This window comes from Sarcophilus harrisii, chromosome 4 (assembly GCF_902635505.1).
Source record: "Sarcophilus harrisii chromosome 4, mSarHar1.11, whole genome shotgun sequence".
NCBI lineage: Eukaryota > Metazoa > Chordata > Mammalia > Dasyuromorphia > Dasyuridae > Sarcophilus > Sarcophilus harrisii.
The window spans coordinates 223,711,078-223,734,243 of NC_045429.1; the positions used below are offsets into that span (position 1 = coordinate 223,711,078).

At 35.4% G+C, this 23,166-nt stretch overlaps 1 protein-coding gene across 15 annotated transcripts in view; it reads left to right on the forward strand.

The window, feature by feature from the left end:
* The first annotated feature begins 1,175 nt into the window (after positions 1 to 1,175).
* Positions 1,176 to 23,166, forward strand: part of SNAP91 (synaptosome associated protein 91) — a 144,337-nt gene continuing 122,346 nt past the window's right edge. For 8 of the 15 annotated variants that reach the window (XM_031964565.1, XM_031964572.1, XM_031964576.1 and 5 more), the window contains exons 1-2: positions 1,176 to 1,581; positions 3,375 to 3,534. In XM_031964565.1, the coding sequence (XP_031820425.1) occupies positions 3,405 to 3,534 (130 nt within the window). In that variant the 5' untranslated portion in view covers positions 1,176 to 1,581; positions 3,375 to 3,404. Of the gene's footprint in view, positions 1,582 to 1,869; positions 1,921 to 2,209; positions 2,443 to 2,495; positions 2,659 to 2,931; positions 3,035 to 3,374; positions 3,535 to 23,166 lie in introns of those variants that run through there. The other 7 variants (XM_031964578.1, XM_031964579.1, XM_031964568.1 and 4 more) reach the window with 6 other exon arrangements.

Here is a 23,166-nt window from a genome sequence, read left to right on the forward strand (position 1 = left end):
GAAGAGTAAGGAAGTAAGTATATGTGTATACATATTGGGGTGAGTGTGAAAAATAATAATAAATAATAATAATAACATTTTTAACAATGTGCCCGTCCGCCCGCCCGTCTGTCTGCCCGCCTGACTGCCTGCCTGGCGGTAGGTCTGTCAGTCCGTGGCATCGGACTGACAATAATAAATATAATGTATATTATAATAATAATAATAAATAATAAATTTAAATAATAATAATAGCCATATTATTTATATATAAATGATATATAAATATATATAATATATACCAGATATATATAAATAATATATAGCCATATTATATAAAATAATAAATAAAAGCCATTATTTATGAGGCACCCATGGAACAAAGGATTTATAGAACACCTATAGAACAGAACACAGAGAACACAACTAATACCATGAAAGGAAAAGGAAACATAAAGAAACAATGTAAGTGGATAATATAAAAGGAATATACATAAAACCTAAATAAAGAAGGCATATAATGACAATAATTTGGACTGAAGTTGTCTATAGGAGGTAATGAAAACTAATATTCATAAACTGAAGACTTAAATTTATTTTGCTGCAAATTTAAGATCCAAAATAAGGTATCAATATATAAAAATATTGATGCTTGGGTTGTCCGTGCCATTTAGTGCCAATTCAAGCATATTTATGACTGACTATAATACCAGATGCTTAAATTTCATAAAATAGATATGTACAAATATTAGCAAGCCTAATCCAGATCCCTAATTAGTAAATATTCTATTTATTATTGAGAAGCTTTGAGTTGCTTTGAAGCACATCATTTAGATCCCAGAAATATGGGATCAGATCTTGATACTATTGGCAAATCTTCCATCAAATGAGGATATTTACTCATTACCTCCTTCGAAGGACTGCTGGGCATACAACACATTTGGGCTACTATTATTTATGATTATTCCAAGTTCAGACCGCCAGAAGCCACCTGTCCGTTTGCTACCTGTGTGACCTTGTGTGGGTCACTTTTCCCTCCCAGTCCTGTTTCCTCAGTAGGGTGGGGGTGTTGGAATAGAGGTCTTCTAAGCTACTGTTACAGGTATAAATATCTGGTGCGAATGGGTGCGGCATAAGCACCCCCGCTGAGATTTGCCCGCCCGCGCCAGCACTAGAGCCATGTGGCTCTTGATTGGCAAGGATAGAAACGCAGCAGAACTGTCCAGCAGTGTCTCGGGCAGCCATGACTAGTGTCAGGCAAGGAGATAGCCTAGCTGCCCTCCAGCGGACAGCAACGGGGCCCTGCCCTTGCATCGGCCTTCACCCATTTCGCATCGAATTCAGCCGGGCGAGAAACGGGGGGCTTGGGGTTGCTGTCACTCTCTAGCCCGCCGGTGCCCGCTGCGGAGTCGCGCAGGCAGGTGCACGGGAGCCGGCGGTCGGCGTGCGCGTGCGCGTGCTGCCCCGGGAGGGGAAGGACCGGAGGTGAGGCATCCCCTCCCAGTCTTTCTGCCACGGTCTTTCAGGAGATGCTAGGCTGCCGGTGAAGACCCCTCCTAGGAAAGCAGCTGCAGGCTAACGGGACTGAAGCAAGGTGGACGGGTGAGGGCGTGTGTATGCCAGCGCGAGTACTGGTTTGTGTGCGGAAGGTGCCGGGAGAAGAGGGTACAGGGGAGGCTAGGGCTCGCGCTCCCCCTTCCCCCCACCACCACCTTCTATCCAGCCCGCGAGCCCCACCCGCTCCGGAGATCCTCGCCGCGGAGGGGCTCGCACCGGTTTGTCCGCGCTTGTCACCTGACTCTGTCGGAGGAACCAAAGCTGAGGTGGGGGCGGGGGGATGGGGACGCTGCCTGGGAGAGCCGGAGAGACGCGGCGGCGGCGGTGGCAGTAGCGGTGGCAGCGGCGGTGGCAGTGGAGGCGGCGGCTGGGAGCGGCGGGCTGGTACATGCTGCACCCCGGGGTGGGCGGGCTGGGGTCCTGGGCTGCGGGGCGCCGTAGAGAGAAGGAGGAGGGACAGCGCTGAGGGTGAGCTCAGGGGGGCATCTCTCCGCGCGAGACACCCGCCAGCTCTCTACCCACCCGCCGGCTTCCTTCCTTCCTTCCTTCCTTCCTTCCGCCCCGAGGCCACGGACTGACAGACCTACCGCCAGGCAGGCAGTCAGGCGGGCAGACAGACGGGCGGGCGGGCGGACGGGCACATTGTCTCTCCCCCGCGGCCGGGAGGAGCGGCGGGAGCGGCGGCAGCTGCAGCGCCTCCCAGGGAAGTGGGGGCGGGGGCGAGTAACGGACTCGTGCCGCCGTCTGTCTACCCGGCCAGCCGCAGTCTGCATACCGCCCGCACCTGGCTCTCCCTTTTTTCTCGTGCTCTGACAGTGCTCCCCGCGTAGTGCGCGCCGCGCCTCTCGGGGGACTCGGTCCAAGGCGATTATCCTTCCTCAGAGGGAGGCGGCCGAGGAGTGACAGGTCCGCCCGCTGCCGGCGCGGGGACAGCGCCGCACCCCCACCGCCCCAGGGCCGGATGCTCCTTCCCACCGTCGGGAGACGGAGGGGTACTCATAGCAGGGGCTGAGGGGATCCCCGGCTCCCGCACCCGGGAAGCGTGAGCCGCTCGGAGTTCTCCCGCTCCTTCTCCTCAGGGCGGGCCCCCTGCAGTGAGGATGGAGAGAGCTGCTATGGGAGGTGGGGGTGGGGGGGAGGGCAGGGTCGCAGCTTAACGGGGACCAGGAAAGGGGTGCGGGAGGGAAGGATTAAGGATGTGGGAGGCAGTGGCGGCTGTAGGCTGAGAAGGCGGAGAGAGGGCATAACATGGCGCAATGCAACGATAATCTCCAGCTCAGAGGAGATGGGGAGAGGAAGATCCCGATGCTGCTGCTGCTGCTGCTGCAGGCGCTGCCGCAGCCGCCGAAGCAGCATCACGGGAGGGGAAGGGCAGGGCAGCCAAGGTTGGGTAACGGATCCAATCCGTCTCCGCGGCCTCTTGGGAATTGGGGGAGGGAAGTCCGCAGCGGCACTGGAGGAGGAGTAGAACCCCGAAACCTGAAGAGTCTCGTGCGGAGTAAGAGTGTCTAGCTGGGGAGGAAAATGGTCGATTGACAAGAGGGTGGAGGGCGTAGGGATGGTGGGGTAGAAAAAAAAAAGGGGGGGGGGGTTGTTGCAGGATAAAGAAGCCCAAGATTAGTGTAGTCATAATGCATTTATTTTCTGTGAATGCAGCTAAGGCTGATGGATCCGCACCCTTACAGCCTCTAGTTTTGTTTGGTTCTAAAATACTGGGACAGCACCTACAGAGATAGGGTGGAGAAGGGAGGTTGCAGAAAGAGACAGGGCGTTCTTCCCCATAGTCAGCAATCCTGGACATTATAATGAGGGGGCCATATATTTACTCTTTCTTACAGAAGAGGAGGCTGTAGAAGCAGCAGCCGAAGATGTCGGGGCAAACGCTCACGGATCGAATCGCAGCTGCTCAGTATAGCGTGACTGGCTCTGCTGTAGCGAGGGCCGTCTGCAAAGCTACCACTCATGAAGTAATGGGGCCCAAGAAAAAGCACTTGGACTGTAAGCATCTCTTTATATAAGCGAGACTTGCGCATGCCAGATACTCCAAATTCTAGGCAGAAGCTGTTTAGGCTTACTATCAATAGTGCTGTAGCATTTAGCATTCCCAGCTGTGAAAATCTTTTAAAAGTGTCTTTTGGTGACCTTTTTATATTTCATATCCTTTCAGTAATATTTTTCTTCCTTTTGGTCTTCAATTTCTGTACTAAAGGAAGATTATACTGTAGGCTTAGTGTAGAAATCTAAAGTCTGATGTGAGCTATTGAGAGATTTGAGACTCAGGCTTTAGTACTTTTTTATGGTTTTAGTTGTGGGCTTTTGGTTATTATTTTAAGAGTTGGTTAGATCAGGAAATTCTGGGGTTCTACAATTATAGCTCAGAAAGAAATGCCTTTTTGACAAATTTTTTTTAGTGTGTGTGTGTGTGTCTGTGTTTGTGTCTGTGTTTCATTCAGAGAGCTTCCTTGGCCTTTGTGACTAAATATCAAAAATGCAGTTTGGAAATGTTAATGGAATTTTTCCTTGAGTTTTGGAGTAATTAATATCCTATTTTTCATGTTTGTGACTTTATAGGAAAAAATTAAGACTAGTTCTAAAGAACTGCTGCTGAAATGACAAACCCCTTTTTTATTAAATAATTCCTTTAATTGGAGGCAGGGCTTTTAGTGGTAACTTGTTATCTTGTACAAATGCTGGCAATTGCCAAAGTTTTATCAAAATCTGGTCCCAACTTCCTTCCAGCATTTTGAAAGGCTGGTATTATTGGTCAGCAATTGCACTGTCTAGGTTATATTACCCTTATTTGGATTCTATTTCTGCTCCCCAGGAAGGAATTTCTATTCTCACAGCTGTGTGGATTACACTGGTATTAGCATTTATCCCAGACCCATTAGCAGTATAAGATCAAACTGAAGAGACTTACAAAGAGTTGAAATAGAACAGTGTTTTAGAAATGTCCATTCCTCTGGCCTTATAATATTGAATAACTTTCCTTCTACAGACTTAGCTGAGAGCTATAAATCCCTCAGTCTTTTTGAATAAATGCTCTGTCCATATATAGCCCTGTCCATATAGTGTTGGTCATACCATAAAGTATATGGTAAAAAGTTAATATATACATTATGGTATGACCAGCACAATATGGACAGGGCTATAAAGTGCAAAACCTTAAGCATGTAACTGAAAATTACAAATTTGTGAATTAGTTTTCTTCCTAAAATCATGAAAATTATGGACTTATTTATTATCCTTCCCACCTGATAAACTAACCTATATATGTGACTTGTGGACTCCTTTTATTGCTTTATTAATAAAAAACAATTTATATCAAAAGTTTTAAAATGTATATTCATAAAACATTACAAAAATATTCAATAACATTATGCAGAAATGTCAGACTTATTTCAAAGAATAGTTTTCATTTCACATGTATCAGAATTTTATCTAACAATTATGAATGATTCATGGATGAACTAAAACCTTATGAATTACCTAAATAGTAAAGATATTTCACATAGGATTAAGGGTATCTTTGGAGAAGATAGCAAAATTCTTTGGCCCTTTCTAAAGGTGTTATCATTTTGTTTTTCTTGGAGATCTCTTTGGTCTGTAAAAGCTTAATAAAAATGATACCAAAAAATGATACACTGAGAACATTCTTTCTATTGTTTCAGAAATAACAACTGAATGAATGTTTTAGAGATGTGTAACTTTAATAAGCATGTCATTTTTTAATTAAGAAAAATTGCATTTGATTTTTGTTTTGATTGCTTCTGTGAATTATCATTAATCTTTAGTAAATTAATTTACATTATTAACCTTAACATTTTACTCTTCTCATTTACAGGGTATTTTTGTGTTTATATTCATATTTTCTATATGTTCAGTTTGACAGAGTTTGACAAATTTGACAGATAAATTTTGCTTACAGTGTACTACAGGGAAGGATACAAATAAAAAGGAAATAGTTCCTCACTTGAAGAACTTAAGTTATATATATATATATATATATATATATATATATATATACACACACAAATAAATTAAATACATGTTAATTTGAGGAGAGAGTATCAATAGCTAGGGGAACCAAGGAAATCTTCAAGAAAGAGGTGTACTCTTACCTGAGCTTTGTAGGAAGTTTCTAACTAACAAGTTGAAAAGGCACTGAATTCTAGATATTGGAGGTAAGGGAGATCTACCTTCATGCCAGAAAATAGATTATTAAGTTTGGGGAGCAGTTATTGATTTAATTTTTATGAAATCCTTTAAAATATTCCTGTAATATTGGACAATGTTGACTATTCTCTCCTTCTGGAAACTTTCTCTTCCTAAATTTTCATGATACAACCCTTTGTTCTTCTACTGATTTGACTGCTCTTTTCAGTCTCCTTTGCCGATTTATTATCCATAGCACCTCCCATAATTGTGGATGTTCACTAAGGTGTTGTTCTGTGCCCTTTTCTGTTCTCAGTGTATTCTCATTTGGTGACCTCATTAGCTTATGTGATTTTAATTGTCATCTCAATGCAGTGATTTCCATATCTAGATATCCAATCCTAAGTCCCTCTCCTGAACTCCAGTCTATAGCTTTTCCAACTGTGAAAATACATCCAAACATATCCAAAATGGAAATTACTATTTACTATTGTTGTCAAGGAAACCAAAATCCTGTCAGTCACCCAGGTCTGCAACTTGGATGTCATCAAGTCCTCACCTTCCACCCACATTCACCAAGTCTTATAATTTATACCTAATAGTATCTCTTATTACTTTTCTCCTTTTCTCATGTTTACCAGTCTAGTTCAGCCTTTTATCACATCACATCACATCACATCACATCACACCATTGCTGTAGCCTCCTGATGGATCTTCCTACCTTCAAAGTTCTATTCCCTATAATTTATTTTCCACATAACTACCAATATAAATTTCTAAGAGTTCAGGTCTTACCATATAATTGCCCTACTCATTAATTCCCAATAGTTCTCCATTGTCTCTTGCATCAAGTAGCTCTTCTTTTTTAGCTTTTACAACCCTTTGCAACCCAGCATTAATTTACCTTTCCTATCTTTTCATATGTTACTTCCTTAACCAAACTGACCTTCTTGCTGATTTTTAATTGTCACATTCACTTCCCATTTTGTGCCTTTTCATTGGTTCTCCTTACAGTCTGAGGTGCATTCTCACTTCAACTCTGCCTCTTAGAATTTCCAGTTTCCTTCAAAATCTGCCCAAGTGATACCTACAGAAAGCCTTTCTTGACCCTTCCTATTAACCCTCTCCCACCAATTTATTGTGCATATATGTATAGTGTGTATATATGCATATACATATACATATTAGAATGTAAGTTTAAGTACTTTTGGGATAAGGTCTTGCTTATTTTTGTCTTTTTATCAGTAGATTACCTATCTGTGCACTGTAGTTACTTTTAAAAAATGCTTGTTGACTGACTGAATGTATAATATAAATGTGGGACACAGTAAACAGTGAAGTTTGAAAGTAGAGAGGTGGTTAATCAGACCAAGGAGGGCCTTAAATGCTCATTGGAAACATTTTTGTTCTGACTGGGTCATAAATATGTATGTAACATTCTGTCCATAGTACTCTAACTGCTGAGAGGAGAGAGATAAGCCTCCCAATTTATTAATAAATTTTAAAAATTATAGATGGATGAGGTAAAGAGGAGATAATCTAGAATTCAAAGATTATATAGTATTCTGATTAATAAAACAGCTAAATTGGGGTTACTTGATAGGTTACTTAATTTTGAAAGAACCTTTGCTATATAAAATAAGTCATTGCAGGATTCTTTTAATCAATAGTCTCCTATAGTTCATTTGAATTAATTAGTCAACCAATAAATATTTTAAGCACTTACTATATCAGTTGCTATACTTGGCACTGCCTATACAAAAAAAAATTCTGCTCTGAAAATATATAATTTTCCAAGAACATACCTCTTGTATAGATTTAAGCACATCTGTCATTAGTTGACCAAAGCATAATTGTTCAATAGTAGTAATGGAATGAATTTTAGGCATGTAGTATGCTACTATTAAAAATATGGAATTCTGTAGATTAATGGCAAAGTACTAAGCTTTATAAATACCCACAATTTGAAATAAATAGAATTCCTATAATCTAGGAAAAAATTGCCTTTCACAGAAATACTTTTTTAATGTTTAAGATTGAAATGGAATAATTTGAATAAATAGTTGGTCATAACAGGTCAGATGAAGAAAAAGAATCTGAGATTTATTTGTGAAATAAATATTTAATTTTAAGGTGGCAGTGCATATTTCCCACCTCTCCCCCCCACAAAAAAGAAAAAACTTGGTTAATCATGAAATTACATTTTTTTTAATTTTTGGACATGATTTTTTGGATTGGAGTAAAAGTGAAGCAAATAGCATGTCAAAATTAAAGCAATTCTGAAAGTTTGTCAGTTTTGTAAAAATAAATTGATTGATTTATTTTAAATGCATGGTTACCATTAGTTTTGAACCCACATTTCAAAAGAAAAGAAGTTCGCTTTCTGCAAATTTAATGAGAATTAAGCTCCCTTTCCTTCATCAAATCATTTTGAGTTTATAGGTTTGATAGGAGAATTATTATTATTTGGACAAGAATTAAATGGTTAGACAGCAGTGACAGGTAGAAATTGGTTCCTACATTTTCCTTTTTTTGGAATGACAATATATTTTGTTTTTTCATACTACTTTTCTTAGCAAATTCTGTGTTAAACTTCTCTGACTTTGTATTTTGTTTTGTTTTAATAGTAATAATAATTTCTACTAGGAGATTTAAAATAGCAGAGAATTTCCAAAAACCATCAGAAAATTAGTAAACTCTGCATCAGTCCTGTTCCTAAACTATTATTTTAATGGCTGGTTCATTTCATCATTTGGGTCTTCTAGTTAGACTATCTACCTGCAAGTAAGATAGTGCTAAAAGTCAGTATTTTGAATCATTATCCCAATTTCTTTCTCACCTCCCCACAGATCTCTTAAGTTCCATTGTAAAGTATAAAAGTGACATTACTCATTTTTCTATAGTGCTTCTTTTACAGGTGAGGATTAGGTCCAAGGACACACAAAAAAACCCTCATTGTAACAGGGTTAGTAAGTTTTTGAAACTGGGGCAGAAAACTCAAGCTTTGAAAGTGTAGATTCAGGATTTTTCCTGTTGCATTACACAGCTATTGTTAATATGAAAGCGTTTTGTTAAGAACCTACTTTGTGTGGGGCACTGAACACAGAAATACATTTTTTGAAAAAGGAAACAATATTTTCCTTCTGTCTCTTTTTTCAGTAAAAGCTCTTGAGTGCTGTTTTTGTGTTTAGTAATCTTAAATTGAATACTTATTTAGAAAAAAAAAAGCTTAAATCTTATCTCTATGTAAATAGAACTTATAGGAAACTAATTTATGAAGAGAAAAATTTAAGTCATAGAAAATGACTTAAAATGACAAAGTGCCATAAAAATAGTAATTGTTTCCATATTTTTATTCTAATCCACCAAGTGATAATTATGATTCTGTTTAGATTATATAAACTAAGCATATTTTCTTATTTATCATTCTTAATCATTTGTAATATCTTACATTCTTAACCATTTTTGCTATTTAGTTTTAATGAATTACATTATATTTTTCTTTATATAATTTCTTCTGTGAAAACATTTGGAATTAGAGGGCTGGACTATGTTTTTGTTTTATTGAAAGAATTAATGTCACTTTAATTCTTATAAAGCCTTTGGAGGATTTACTATGATGTGGTACTATGCTAATACCCATTAGCAGCCTACCAGAAGAACTGTGTTCAAAGCTATATTGTAATTACAGCTACCTTGATCTTATATATAAAATAGTTATAAAAAGGGAATAAATTACATGAGATTTTTTTAAATATTTAGGTTAGAAAATAATTCACTTTACAAAAGGATTCATTATCCTTTTCCTTAAGGTAGCTCTCTATGAAGGTAAAATATTATATGATTTACAGAAATTCTGTTTGCATATAACTTTTCAGAAGCCCTTCTGTTATATATTTATGTATATAATAGCTAATTTAGTTAGTTTTTTTTTAATCATAATATGAAAATAATTCAAAATTTATTTTTAAAAACTAAATAGAAGTAGAAGAAGTAGTGGAAAGCTTAACAAGTGCTAATGTAATATTAGATATGAGATGAATCCATTCTTACTATAAATAAAAATTTGAAATTATGGACCATGACAACATCCAATTACTGTTACATTTTTAAAAGCATGCTTATGATGGTAAAGGAAATATAAGAAATTGCACTTGACTATAAGAAGCTTATTGTTTAATTGCTCTTCAACTTCAGTCAATGTTCTAAAATTTCTTACATGTGTATATAAATCTTGGGAGAAAAAATTGTTATCTAAGGGATAACGTTTAAGAGTATCAGTTATCATTATTAAAGTTATAAGACTATGTACTGGTTTTTATATATGATTTATGGCAATCAATCTCATTTTATACTCATATCCTGATACTTTTATATTTTTATATATTTGTGATCTCATTGATATGTGAATAAATAAATGATAATCACAAGCATTTATTAAGAATATATTAATTAAATATACTTAAAAAAATAAAAGGATAGTGTCCTCACAATACTTATATTCTACTGTGGAATACAATATTTATGTAAAAAAGTATGTAGAAAATACAGAATGGATGAAAGATAACTGTAGAGGGGTAATGAATCTTATCCATATTTTCCATAAATTTTCTTCAATGGGCCCAGTCAAAGCTGAGGCCTTTTTCTAGATTTTGGCATTGTCTGAATACCATTGGAAACATGTATGCATTCTTTGGCTATTCTTTGCTAAGAAAAACTTGGGTTCAAACCTTTCCACACTTATGACCCTGGGCAAGTCACTTAATTTTCTTAGGCTCCGTTTCTTCATCTTTAAAATGAGGAAATTGGACCTTCTGGTTTCTAAAATCCCTTTTAAGCTCTAAATCTATGTTCCCATAAACTATCTTGCACTTCTTTTGTATTTGTTCTGTATGTATCTTTTCTTTCCAATGGAATGTGAGTTTGTTCATTGTTGCTTCTTCAGCATAGATCATAATTATCAATATACTACAGTCTACTCTTGCATGCCCTGTGCCTCTCCATTGTCCTTTACCCCTAAATACCTAAAATAGTCAATTTTAATTTTTGGAAGACAACATTTTTTTCAAAGAGAAGCCTTAATTCACTAAAATTTGCATTGCATAATTTCCAAAATGTGGTCTAGCTTGCTGTTCAATTTTGAGCCTAGTCCGTTGGTCTTTCACATTGTGTATTCAAAATATTTGTACTGATGGGCCATCTATCATCTGTTAAAATGCATTATATAAGCTACACAATAGACATTCTCCAGCTATTTGGTTTTTTGTTCTTGTTTTGATAGGTCAACTCTTGTGTGTTGTGGATTCCATTTAGAAGCTCTGTAATGTTTTTTATAGTAATATATTACTAATTTGAATTCTGTTAATTTGGAAGTTATCCTGTAATAAAGACTGTAGAAGCTTACTGAACTTGCTTTTTTGAAAAAGAGACATTATTAAATTTAGAATAACAATATTTCAAGTAAAAAATTTTAAATATTAAAAAGCTAAAATTTTTCAAAGCATAGTTGCTTCAATCTTTGTAACACAGGTTCTTAATTCCAGAGAATGCATGAATAGATTTCAGGGGTTTCATGAACTTATATAGAGAAAAATTATTAAATATCTTTAACTTCTAATCAAAATTTAGTTATATATATTTTAAACATTCTGAGATGGGGGCCAGACTACCAAAAGGATTTATGACACAAAAAGATTTAAGAACCCCTATTCTTGAGGTATAATTTATGCATCAGAATCACAGAATATGAGAGTTGGAAAGGACCTCAGCTTCCATTTACTTTAACCCATGCCCAAAGAATCCCTATTGTAATATACCGAAAAAGGGTTTGATACTGTTTTTTTTTTTTTTAAACTAATCAAGTACCAGCAAGAAATATCTTTTCCTCATTAATATCGATGAGAGAGAAATTTAGGCTAGTTATTTAAATGCCGTTAATGTTAATCACAGATAAAGATCTGACCAATTAATTAATTTCATTAGAGCACAATATGAAGACCAAATGCCTTTGCCTTATTTAATTGACATCTATTGATAGATGCCTGCCCTTTAGAGTATTTGCATGCTTCCCAGACCCATAGGGTATGATATAGAAATGATTGTGTATAGGAGCTTAGACTCTAGAAGAAAGTATGCTTTGCTTAACTTCATTTCTTTAGTATTTGGGAGAAGAAGGAGATAATGATTGCTATTGCTATTTATTGGTTAAAAGCAGGAATTAGTTGCCAATGTCCACTTTTTGTTTTCAATATTTTATCTTTTCTCCAAATTTTTAGGAATGAGGCACCAAGGAAATATATGCATATACACACAGATATACACACAGATATACATCTTTGCACATGTGTGTATGTGTATGATTTTAAAAGGTTAGATTTATGAATATTAGGATATGAGAACCTCATACATTTACAATGTTTGTGACCTACATTATGACCTGCTTTCGTAAGTGAATAAACCATTAACTTGTTAGGTCAAAAAATATGTATACCCATAGAGAAAACTGAATTATGATTTTATATCACATTAATCACAACATACACATTTACATGATTTGCTAGGAGTTGTACAGAAATTGTGAGTTCTTATCTGTAGTAAGGAATCAAATAACGTAGGAAGTAAAGGCTTCCCTCTGACTTCATTATTGCAATAGACTGGATGTTCTCTACCTAGTTATGAACTGGGCATTGTATTTTCTTATTCTAGGTCATATTTTGTTCTTTTCAAACTAAGGTCACAATCTGTTGCATTTTAGCCCAAACAGCCAAACAATAGAATAACAAAAACAGTTCGTACGTCATTGTTAACATTGAACTGCAGTTATATTTTAACAACAAGAAGATAAACACTTAAGCACTTACTAAGGTTATAAAAACAAAAATGAAATCAGCCCCATCTTCAAGGATCTTATGTCTTCTTACAGTTGAAATGCTTTATTTGTTGTTGTTTTTGTCCATTGTTCTTGAAAAGAACTATGACATTAGGGAGATGATGCCATGATGTTCAAAGTCCAGGCTCCTCCAGAGCTATCTGGGTAATAACTTTATGAGGTAAGTGATGGAACTATTGCTAACTCCCATTTTCTAGAGGTTCTGCAAAGTGAGTAACTTAACACATAGTGTTATATCTGGGACTTCAGCTCCATTCTTCTGACTCCATAGGCAAAAGAATTATTAGGTGGAGAGTTTGATATTCAAACTCAGACCCCTTAATTCTAAACCATTTTTTGGTATTATGCCAAAATACTTCTTTGACATGCATGTGTCTCCAGACTAGTTATTTTAGTGGGAATGCCCCAGATCAGAGAATCCATGACTTAGCATCTGTCAAGTACCTATTATGTGTCAAATACCATTAAGCATTTTAGATATATAAAGATAAAAATGAAACAGTTGTTGTTTTCAAGAAACTTACATTTTTACCTTAGGAAATAACACACAAATCAGATACAAGGCAGCCTTGGGGGTGAATGAGGCTGTTGAATGACTTGTGTAGAAGGTAGCATTTGAAGTAAAATTTTAAGTGAGCCAGAGATTCTAAGAAGATTAAGATGCAGGAATATAGTCCAGGTTTGGGAAATAGCTTTTTAGCTGAACTAAAAATTTGTGAACAGGATTATTTAGGAAGAGAATAAATGTTAACCATCTTCTATGTGCCAGACACAGTGTTAAGTTTCTTAAAAATATCTCATTTGATCCTTCAATGATCCTATGAGGTAGAGGCTATTATGCCCATAGTTAAGGAAATTGAGACAGTCAGAAGCTAAATGACTTGCCCAGGATCATTTAGTTGGTGTCTTTAGGTCAAATTTGAACTCAGATCTTTCTAACTCCAGACCTAGCTGTCTATTCACTGTGCCTCTTAGCATAAATGGGATTGGGCTAGCTTGTGAAAAGCTTTAAATGCAATTAAGACAAGTGTATATATTTCCAGGTTTTACTGATGGGGATTTTCTCCAAGATGAATTCTCCAAAATGATGAGGTAATAAGGATCCACAGGAGTTTATTGAGTAGAAAGGTGACATGATCAAATTTTTATTTTATGAAATATGTTGGCTACTGCATGGAAGATAAATTAGAGATGGGGGAGACTAGAGACAGGGAGACCTATTAGAAGGTACTTAGAATATTCCAGGACAGAGAACCTAACCTAGGATGGCTTTGTGAGTTTATAGAAGGGATTATATGTGAAAAATGTATATTATTTATTAAATGATATATCTTTGACCTATGTTAGTACATTAAGTTCTTCCCACTTAGAGTAAACTTAATAAATTAATGTTATCCCCCCTGGATAGTAAAGAGATACTTTCTTATTTCTTCCACATTCTTATTCATATAGATGAATAATTTTATTAATTATTTTAAAACCTATTTTTATAGTTGTAAATAAGAGGACAGACATATAGGAGCCACAGGGGAAAACATCTTCTGATATATTTGCTTTTAAGTGAGAACAATAAAAAAGTGTATTTGAATTTTTAGAGCATTTGATATCAAATAACTAACATTTTAAATGTTCTCTTATAGGACACTGTCAAGGATACAAACATGTATAAAGAACAATCTTGACCTTAGTAAGCCTGAAATTTCATGAGAAAATATTTAGTTCAAAAAAAAAATAAAAGAACCCCAGTCTTTGGAGATCCTGGATTGAGTACTGGTTTGTGTTTAGCTTTGTACAGATTCCTTACAGACCCTCCCCACCCCCACACACTTACATACCTACATGTACATACTCTCTCTGTGTATTTATATATATGTGTATATATGTGTTTATGTATACAATACATATGTGTATATGTGTAGATATATACATATATATAATTGTGTGTACACATGTATATAGATTTATATATATATATATTCTCTAGTGCTACTTATATACTACTTATAGTAGTTCATAAACAACCAATAAAATACAATTCACCACCCTTTTGTTAGTTCTAATTTTTTGACCAGAAATCTTCCAGATTCTGTCTTCCCTTGTATTTGAACTTGCCTCTTTTAGGAACTGAACTTGGGAGTTGCCATTGAGGCAAGCTGGTGAATCCTACTTGTGATAGGGTCCTAAAATCTGTCATATTCAGTGTAACTGTGGTTTGGATCCTACCTAGAAAGGAAATTAATTTGTGGTTACTAGACAGATAACATTCCAATCTCCAAGTGACTCTTTCTTTGATCTCACGGAGAACTTTACATATATTTAGCCATCTCCTATTATGAGGAGATGGACTCTTTGGCAAAGGAAACATACTTAGGGAAAATAGGTAAAACTCTTTCCTACTATCAGAATAACTTGTAATAAGAGTGAGAAATACAGGTCTCTTGTAATCTATATTGTGACTTTAGTCTCTTATCATTGCTCTTTTCAGAACTAAGGGTCCACCTTGATTATCCTCTTCTTGCCAAGAAGACCCCCTGCTGATCCACACCACTCAGGATATTCCTGATTGTGGCAGGAGGCAGGATTCCAGAATTCTTAAACTTGGGTTTTTTCCCAGAAGATTAACACTGGCAAGGAAATTCCCTTTTCCTCTAAGGAAGGTACCCCAAGCTTGGGCTATATGGGCAGACACATGTGGCTTCTGATATATGCCAAGATGGGTAGAAAAAAAAGATCTTGGCTCTTAATTAATGAAGATTCACCTCTTAAGCCACTTCAAAGAGCAAATCAACCAATTCATCTTGGAGAAAATCCCCATCAGTGAAAACCTGGAGAAGACCATGGGAATGTGTCCTTATCTTCTATAGGGAAATGCAACCAAAATTGCCAAAGGTTCACCACCCTGGATGCTTATTAAAGAACTTCTTTGATCAACCCTTCACCTACACAAAACATAATTACAAACAGCAGGGAATCATTGTTAAATGAAGGGTATAAAAAGTGCCATGCCAGTTAAGAATAGAAATAAATCATTACAGACTTGCATGATTAGGGAAACAAGCCTTCATAGAATTTGAATTGATGCATAAAAGGAATGTTTTTAATAAGGACTTGTTAAATGCTAGACATAGATATAGATAGTATGGATAAAGTAAAGATGAAAATATTATTCTTATGTTTAATCTATCAAAGAGTTGAGATCTACTAAGAGAACTATGATATAAAATAGAAACTGATTATTCAATAAGAATATATAGAACTGAAGTACTATAGGAGTTCAGTGAAAAAAGAAATCAGATCTTTTGGAGGAGCAGAGAGCACTTCATAAAGAAAATAGCATTGGATCTTGGCAAGGAAAGAAGTTCAACTCAGACATATGGCTTCAACAAAATGGTAGAAGTAGAAAAGTTTGGTATATTTGGGGAAAAGTCAAGTGGTCCACTTGATATAGAGTAAAGGAAGATGTATGTGAAGCAAAGTAGATTAAGGTCAGATTGTTGAGGATGTTGAATACTAGTTTGGATTTTATATAGATATTTTTATGTTGGTTTTTTAAAAAAAATATTTTGCTACACATGTAATTCTAACAAAATGTGGTTCAATTCTTATTCTGATAGTCTTTGCTTATGAAATACTTCTCTTTACATTTAGCTTTTAATTAACGACATTGGAAATAACCATAAACAGATATGTCATTTTAAAATATTATTTCCTGGATCATTTCTCCACCACGTAGCCCCCATTAGAAAGCTTCTTCTAACTATGCCCAAAAGGTTATCAAACTGTAACTTAAATCCAGCAGTGCCACTACTGGGTTTGTATCCCAAGGAAATCATAAAGGAGGGGAAAGGACCCACATGTGTAAAAATGTTTATAGTGGCTCTTTTTGCATTATCAAAGAATTGGAAAATGGTTAGATGCCTATCAATTGGAGAATGGGTGAATAAGTTGTGATATATGAAGGTAATTGAATATTGTTGTTCTATGAAAAATGGTGAACAAGCTGATTTTAGAAATCTTCAGAAAGTTTTGCAAGAACTGATGCTGAACAAAACAAGCAGAATCAGGAATGCATTGTACACAATAACAGCAAGAATGTACAATGGTCAGCTATGAAAGACTTGGTTCTTCTCAATGGTTTAGTGATCCAAAGCAGTTCCAATAAACTTTGGACAGAAAATGCCATCTACATCAGAAAAAGAATTGTAAAGTTTTAATATAACTCAACACACACTATATTCACTTCTTTTTTATGTTTTTTCCCTCTCCTGTGGTTTTTTCTTTTTGTTTTGATTTTTCTTTCTCATTATGATTCATAAAGAAATGTATACTAAAAATAAAATTGAAAGAGAGAGAGAGAGAAAGAAAGAAAGAAAAATTCTCCTAGTTAATCCTTTTGGGTAGTGTCCTTGATTAACTTTCATTCCCTTGCTGGCCATGTTTATAACCTTCCAGACTCTCCTTGCTCCTTATAGCTCTTTATTTTTGTGTTTTGTCTTCCCCTGTTTACGTTTTAGCTTCTTGAAAGTGGAGACTATTTGGATTTATGTTTGTTTCCCTAACCATTAGTATGGTGCTTATCATGTTGTAAACCCTTAATAATTGCTTCTTTCCTTCTATCTCTAATTGTCCTTTACACATAAAACTCATATTTGTTAAGAATCTTTGTTGACTTTTTTTGACTTAAAAAGCTTTTTGTTTTGCACTCCTCTTTGGAAAAATAAGTTATTTTTCATTTTCAACAAATAGGTGAACTAGTAAGAGTGCAGAAAGCATATGGTAGTACTTCAATATGAATCTGAGAAGGTTATAAATTCTTCCCAACAGAGGATAGAGAGGCTGGACTTTTAGACTTTTATTCACTGCATTGTTCCATTTGTCTGTTCTCTAATAATTCATAGTACTTCAAATACATTCATAGTCAATATACATTCATAGTCATATAATCTCAAAACCAGATACAAATTATTTTTAAAATATTCATATCCTGACTTCTCCATTAGTATAAATTGAGAAGTTACATTTACTGAAAATACAGAAACTTATGAATTCACACATCCTTCTGTTGAGAAAAAGAGAAATAATGTTGATGACCATTGAACTTACAGAAAATGCCCTACTTTTGGAATTAAGAGTGCTTGACTTTTAAACCTAACTCTACCGCTTAATACCAGTGTGAATTTAGGTACATCTTTTTACTTTCTGAGCCTCAGTTTTCTTATCTGTAAAATGAAAGAATTTGACAAGGTGATCCTTAAAGTCTCTTCCGGGTCTAAACTTCAATACTAAATTTGTTATTTATAGTAGTTACTTTAATGCTATAGAAGATCAACAATTTTATTCCTTGCTGATACTTTTCCTACTGCTTCAGATTGCAACACATCCTTACTTTTCATCTTGTCTATATCCTCCAGTAATTTTATGAAGTAGGTCTGCTTACCATGCTTAGGGCTTTTGCTTTAGGTCTTTTGACATTATTTGAATATCAATACAATATGTAAGCTGTCTCTTAGTTTATTCAGTGCTTTTATTACTTGATCAGTCTACTTCCTTTTCCCACGACACATCTCCCTCATTATATCTTTTTATGCCACTTATTGTGTACCAGTGATAATATGCTGTAGCCCCCGTAACGCACAATGTGTATGGACACATCTCTTTATTGACTCTTAGATGGCCCATATATTTAAATTTTTTGGATATCATGATATTGCATGATTTGTGGCCATTCAGAATCATCAGTAGAATAATGATATTAGTACTAACTCACCTGATGCTCACAAAAAACCCTAAGAGGTAGTTACTATTGCTATCCCATTTTACAGTGGAGGAAATTGAAGCAGATAGAGGTTAAGTGATTTGCTCAGTGTCACACAGCTACTAAGTATTTGAGACTGAATTTTAACCCAAATCTTATTTCCAGGCTCATTGTATAATGCATGTATCCAATGTACCACATAGCTGATCAATCTTTAATTCTGGGCCTTGTTGATGTCATACTGCCCATCTGCGGTATCTATCCATGATATGTGTATTTATGGACTAGTTCTGTTAGCCCTTTTCCCAGTTTTATATATTTTTATCTGGAGGATATGATCAAATTGTTTTTTTTCTTATGCATTTAGTTAGACCATTGTTCTGGGGTTTGACACAATCAGCATCATATCATCTTTAAGTCAGAAAAGACCTTTTCATCTATAGGGCATCATACTTCCATTTAGATTGTAGGTCGGACTTCATCTATGACAATGCAAATACCTCTGGTGAGAATTCTTTTCCTAAATTATGCTTTGGTTGATATTGTGAGAAATAACTACTCTTCATGTGTATTCAAATGCAGTAATTTCAAATTTTTGATGGTATATATTTTGCATTTCTTAGCTTGCTTCATAATATATTCCTGATATATAAATGGGATTTGTGTTTCATGACTAGCTTTCATTTTTTTAGTCTTGAATATATTATCCAACATGTTTCACAGACCTATCTTATACCTGTCAAATATTAAAGTATAAATAGAATTGTAGGATTTTGTCTAGTTTTTCTAAAAATTTCTGTCTTATCTATCATTTCCTTGAATTTATGCATTTGTTTCTAGCATGAATACTTTGTCATGAATATCCTTAATATTACATGACCTAGTTAGTGTCCCATGAAATGTTTCTTGTAACTATTGTGTGCATGATAACACTAACTCTTCCAGCTCTTTTATTTTCCTTTTTGAGGAGAGTTCATTATTCTTTTATTTAGTTGTAGCCTTCTTCTATCTTGTAATTTTCTCTGGTATAGTGCATTAAAAATGGAAAATTGACATTATCTATTGATGATTCTGTGTATTTTATGGTAAATATTTTGTCTTCTTCTTATACTCAACTTAAAAAAGGACCTAGACTACAAATACATTTATTTATTGGTAAACATTTGGTGACCTCATTAAAACAATAGATTTTAAATGAATTAATTAAAAACATTTATTAAACAATTATTATATCCAAACATTGTGCTGAATCTTGAGCATACAAATAGAATGAGACAGTCCCTTCTTTCAGGGAGCTTACTTATATTCCAGTTGGAGGAGATAATACATAAAAGAAATACTGGTTGCAGGACAGATGAAAAAGTCTTGACATCCTAAGAGGGCAGTAGTAAGACATATAGTTCAGGGGTCCTTGGATTGCATCTGTGGGCTCAGATGAAGGTCTCTGGAAGTTTTGAGGACCTAGAGATAATACATGTAGTAAGACCTGGAGGACCTTGGGAGGCATTTGCAAGATAAATAGTAAGGCTTGGTGATCCTCCTTAACTTACCATAAGAAATAGAGTTATTTTCATCCATCTCATTTAGGTGGTGAAAATCAAGTCAAGCAGTATCTTAGTGGCATAAGGCAGAGAAGGAGCAAAAGCAAAGGAAGGGAGGATAGGTACCATAGGAGTGAATCTTCTTCCTGGATAGAGTCTGGGCTCTGAGGGAAGAAACAAAGTGAAGGTAAGGGGACAATTGTAAGTAATACTAAACTCTAGAGAAAATAACACATGAACAATTCAGGACCAGTGTGGTGATAATTCTCTTGATTTAAATTGTTTTTACCAAATGGTAATTTAGTTGAATTTTGTGGAGAGCTTTAACAATCAATACTATACTTTACTATAATTTGCAATTCTTCATCTTCTCTGTGACTTCCATTCCTTTTACTACTCTGATCTTCACAGACTTCTATCTCTGCATGGACTAGGATGGCCTGCCTCCCTTCCCTATCTCCACCCTTGGTAAATAAATTTGACACTACAACATCTTTCCCTTTTTGTCCTGTCACACTTTGCCAAATTTTACATTATCTGCTTCCTTTTCACTTATTCATATGCCTCTGAATGGAGCTGGAAGAAATCATGAAATCATGCTGATTCAGTCAACTATAAATTTTTTGCCTCATTTGGGCCCTTACTACACCAAGGCAAATATTCTCTTCCTTCCTCATTTATTCATTATTCCAATTCATATTAAGGCCATTAACATGTAAAAAAAAATCTCACTTCTTCCAAAGATTCCTACAATCCTCTCATTTGAAGACCTTGCCTCATATTTAACTGAAAATTTTCAAGCCAGTTTCTGAGAGCTCTCTTATTTCTTTACCATTTTACATCATAGAGACATCTTCCCCCAGTATGTACTTCATTCAGGACTCAGTTAATAAAGGCCCTTTTTTTTGCCAAGGGGAACCTTTTTACATGTACTCTTCATCCTATCTCCTGTAGTCTCCAGCAGATTGTTTCCCTTTTAATCCTCATTCTCCCTTCTTTTCAGTTTCTCCCAAACTACAGGCTTTCTCTGTGCTGCTCTGGACACCCATGGCTCCCTTATCCTTGAAAAACTTGGTGTATTATCCCCACCAGGGCTTATCCTATATTTCTCCTCCCTTTTGTAGAAAAAGTCCTTAAGAAAATTGCCTCTTGACTTCCACTCTTCTTAACTTGAAATCTTTTGTAATCTGTCTTCCAATTTCATCAATCAATTGAAACTGCCTCTTCAGAGTTGTCAGTGCCAGATCCAGTGACCCTTTCTCATTTCTCAAACTTCTTGATCTTTTTGCAGCACTTTATAGTATTGTTTATCTCCTTTTGAATAGGCTCTCTTCTCTACATTTTTTATGACATTACTCTCTACAGTTGTTATTTCTGAGTCTTCTTTGCTAGATCTTCATCCATATCATTCACACTAATATAGTGTTATTTTCTATGACTTTGTCTTGGGCTATTTTATCTCTTTACTTTATTCTGGGGTTGGAAAATAATGATCTGTGCACCAAAGGCCTACTGGCCTCATTTGTATAGCCCAAGATATATTATAAATCATAGTAATACAATTATGACTCAACTACATTTTGAATGCCATATAAATCACCATATTCTGATATATTTATTAGCATTATGTTTAATACCTATAATGTTAAAGTAGGAAAAGAAGAGGAAAAAAAAGTTTCATTATGACTTTTTAAGCTCAAGGCCAAAATTATTATTGAATACTCAATGACTTTGGAAATTAGCCTTTGGGCAGACTATAATTTTTCTTAATGAAGCAATCTAAAATTATAAGGCAAAATAGAACTTATGTGCAAAATGTATATCATAGTAATATTAATTTAATGATAAGTAATTTTGTTTCAATTATGTCATGTCAAGTTACTTTATACACTTCTTATGCTGTCAAAAATTAAAATAAGAAACTAGATCTCCATTCTAACACAGATTTGCAGCAGATATATTTTCTGAACTTAAACTACAGTTCCAGCAGTGTTTTTCAGACCTTAGTGCAAGTTCAAAAGAAATTTCCATCTTTTAAAATTAATTAACTTTGCCATTGAGAAGCTTCCACCTAAACTTCAAATGGATGTGATTAAGCTGTAATGTAATAATATGCTAAAAGGTATCTATTAAGAGAAGAATCTAATAGAATTTTATTAAATGCCTTCTAAGTGATGAATATACTCAATGGAAAATCAAGTGTTTGTGGATTAAGATCAATATTTAGCAGTACCTATCTCTGTAAAAGAACATTTTATTTACATAAAATCTCATTACAAATCAGCAATAACAGATGAACATTTGCAATCAATTTTGATGATAGGGATCACTGATTTTGAACCCTAAAAATTATTATATACAAAAAAGAGAGAGAATTCTATTTTCATTCATTCTCATTCTCATCAACCTGTATTACAAAAAAAAGAATGTTGTCCATAAAAATTGATAGAAATTTTCTTTCTCTCATTATCTAAATACCTAAGTTATAATATTCTCAATTTTGCTCCTTGACCCAAAAACTAAGAGGTTTACTATCTTTTCTACAGAAAAAAAAATTTTACTGGCTGCTCCTCTATAGATTCTTTCTTACAATCAGATATTTGGACTTGTTTTATTTTACATAGTGGGAATCACTGCCTTATTTGAGCCGAAATAAGTTATTCTGTTGTAGATTACACAAATACTAATTTAGAATAACAATTACTGACTTTGTCATGCTTGTTTCAAAATAACACGACTAGAAGTTTAATGAAAAATATATTTAACGTCAAATGTTTGGGTATGAATAGGGCAAAAGGAATATGTAGCATATGATAGGAGAAGGACTGCTAAGACTGGCATCAATAGCACCTGAGTTTAAACACTTAAGTTCTGCTGCTCATTATGTGTATGACTGGACATATAGCTCTCTGGGCCTTATCTTTCCTCATCTATAAAAGGAGGGGGATGAGCTACATAACCTTTGAGGTTCCTTCCAGTTTTAGATCTGTGATCTTTTGAATGTATGACAAGAAAAAAGCTCCTATTCCCTTGTCTATTGTCCTTCCTCCCACACATGAATAGAAAAGATGTAAAACAAAATAATGTTAGAAAATATAAGTAGCTATTGAAACAGTGAAAAGTTCCCATATAAGGATAATATGTACTGAGTATTTTTTAAGTGGAATTAACTCAGAACCACTACACTCCTTCAGGTTTCTAAGTTGCACTACTTCAAATAGAATGAAAAAATCTTTTCAGTAGTTACTGTGCTGTCATCCTTCTTTTGAGATGTATCTGTATTTATACAA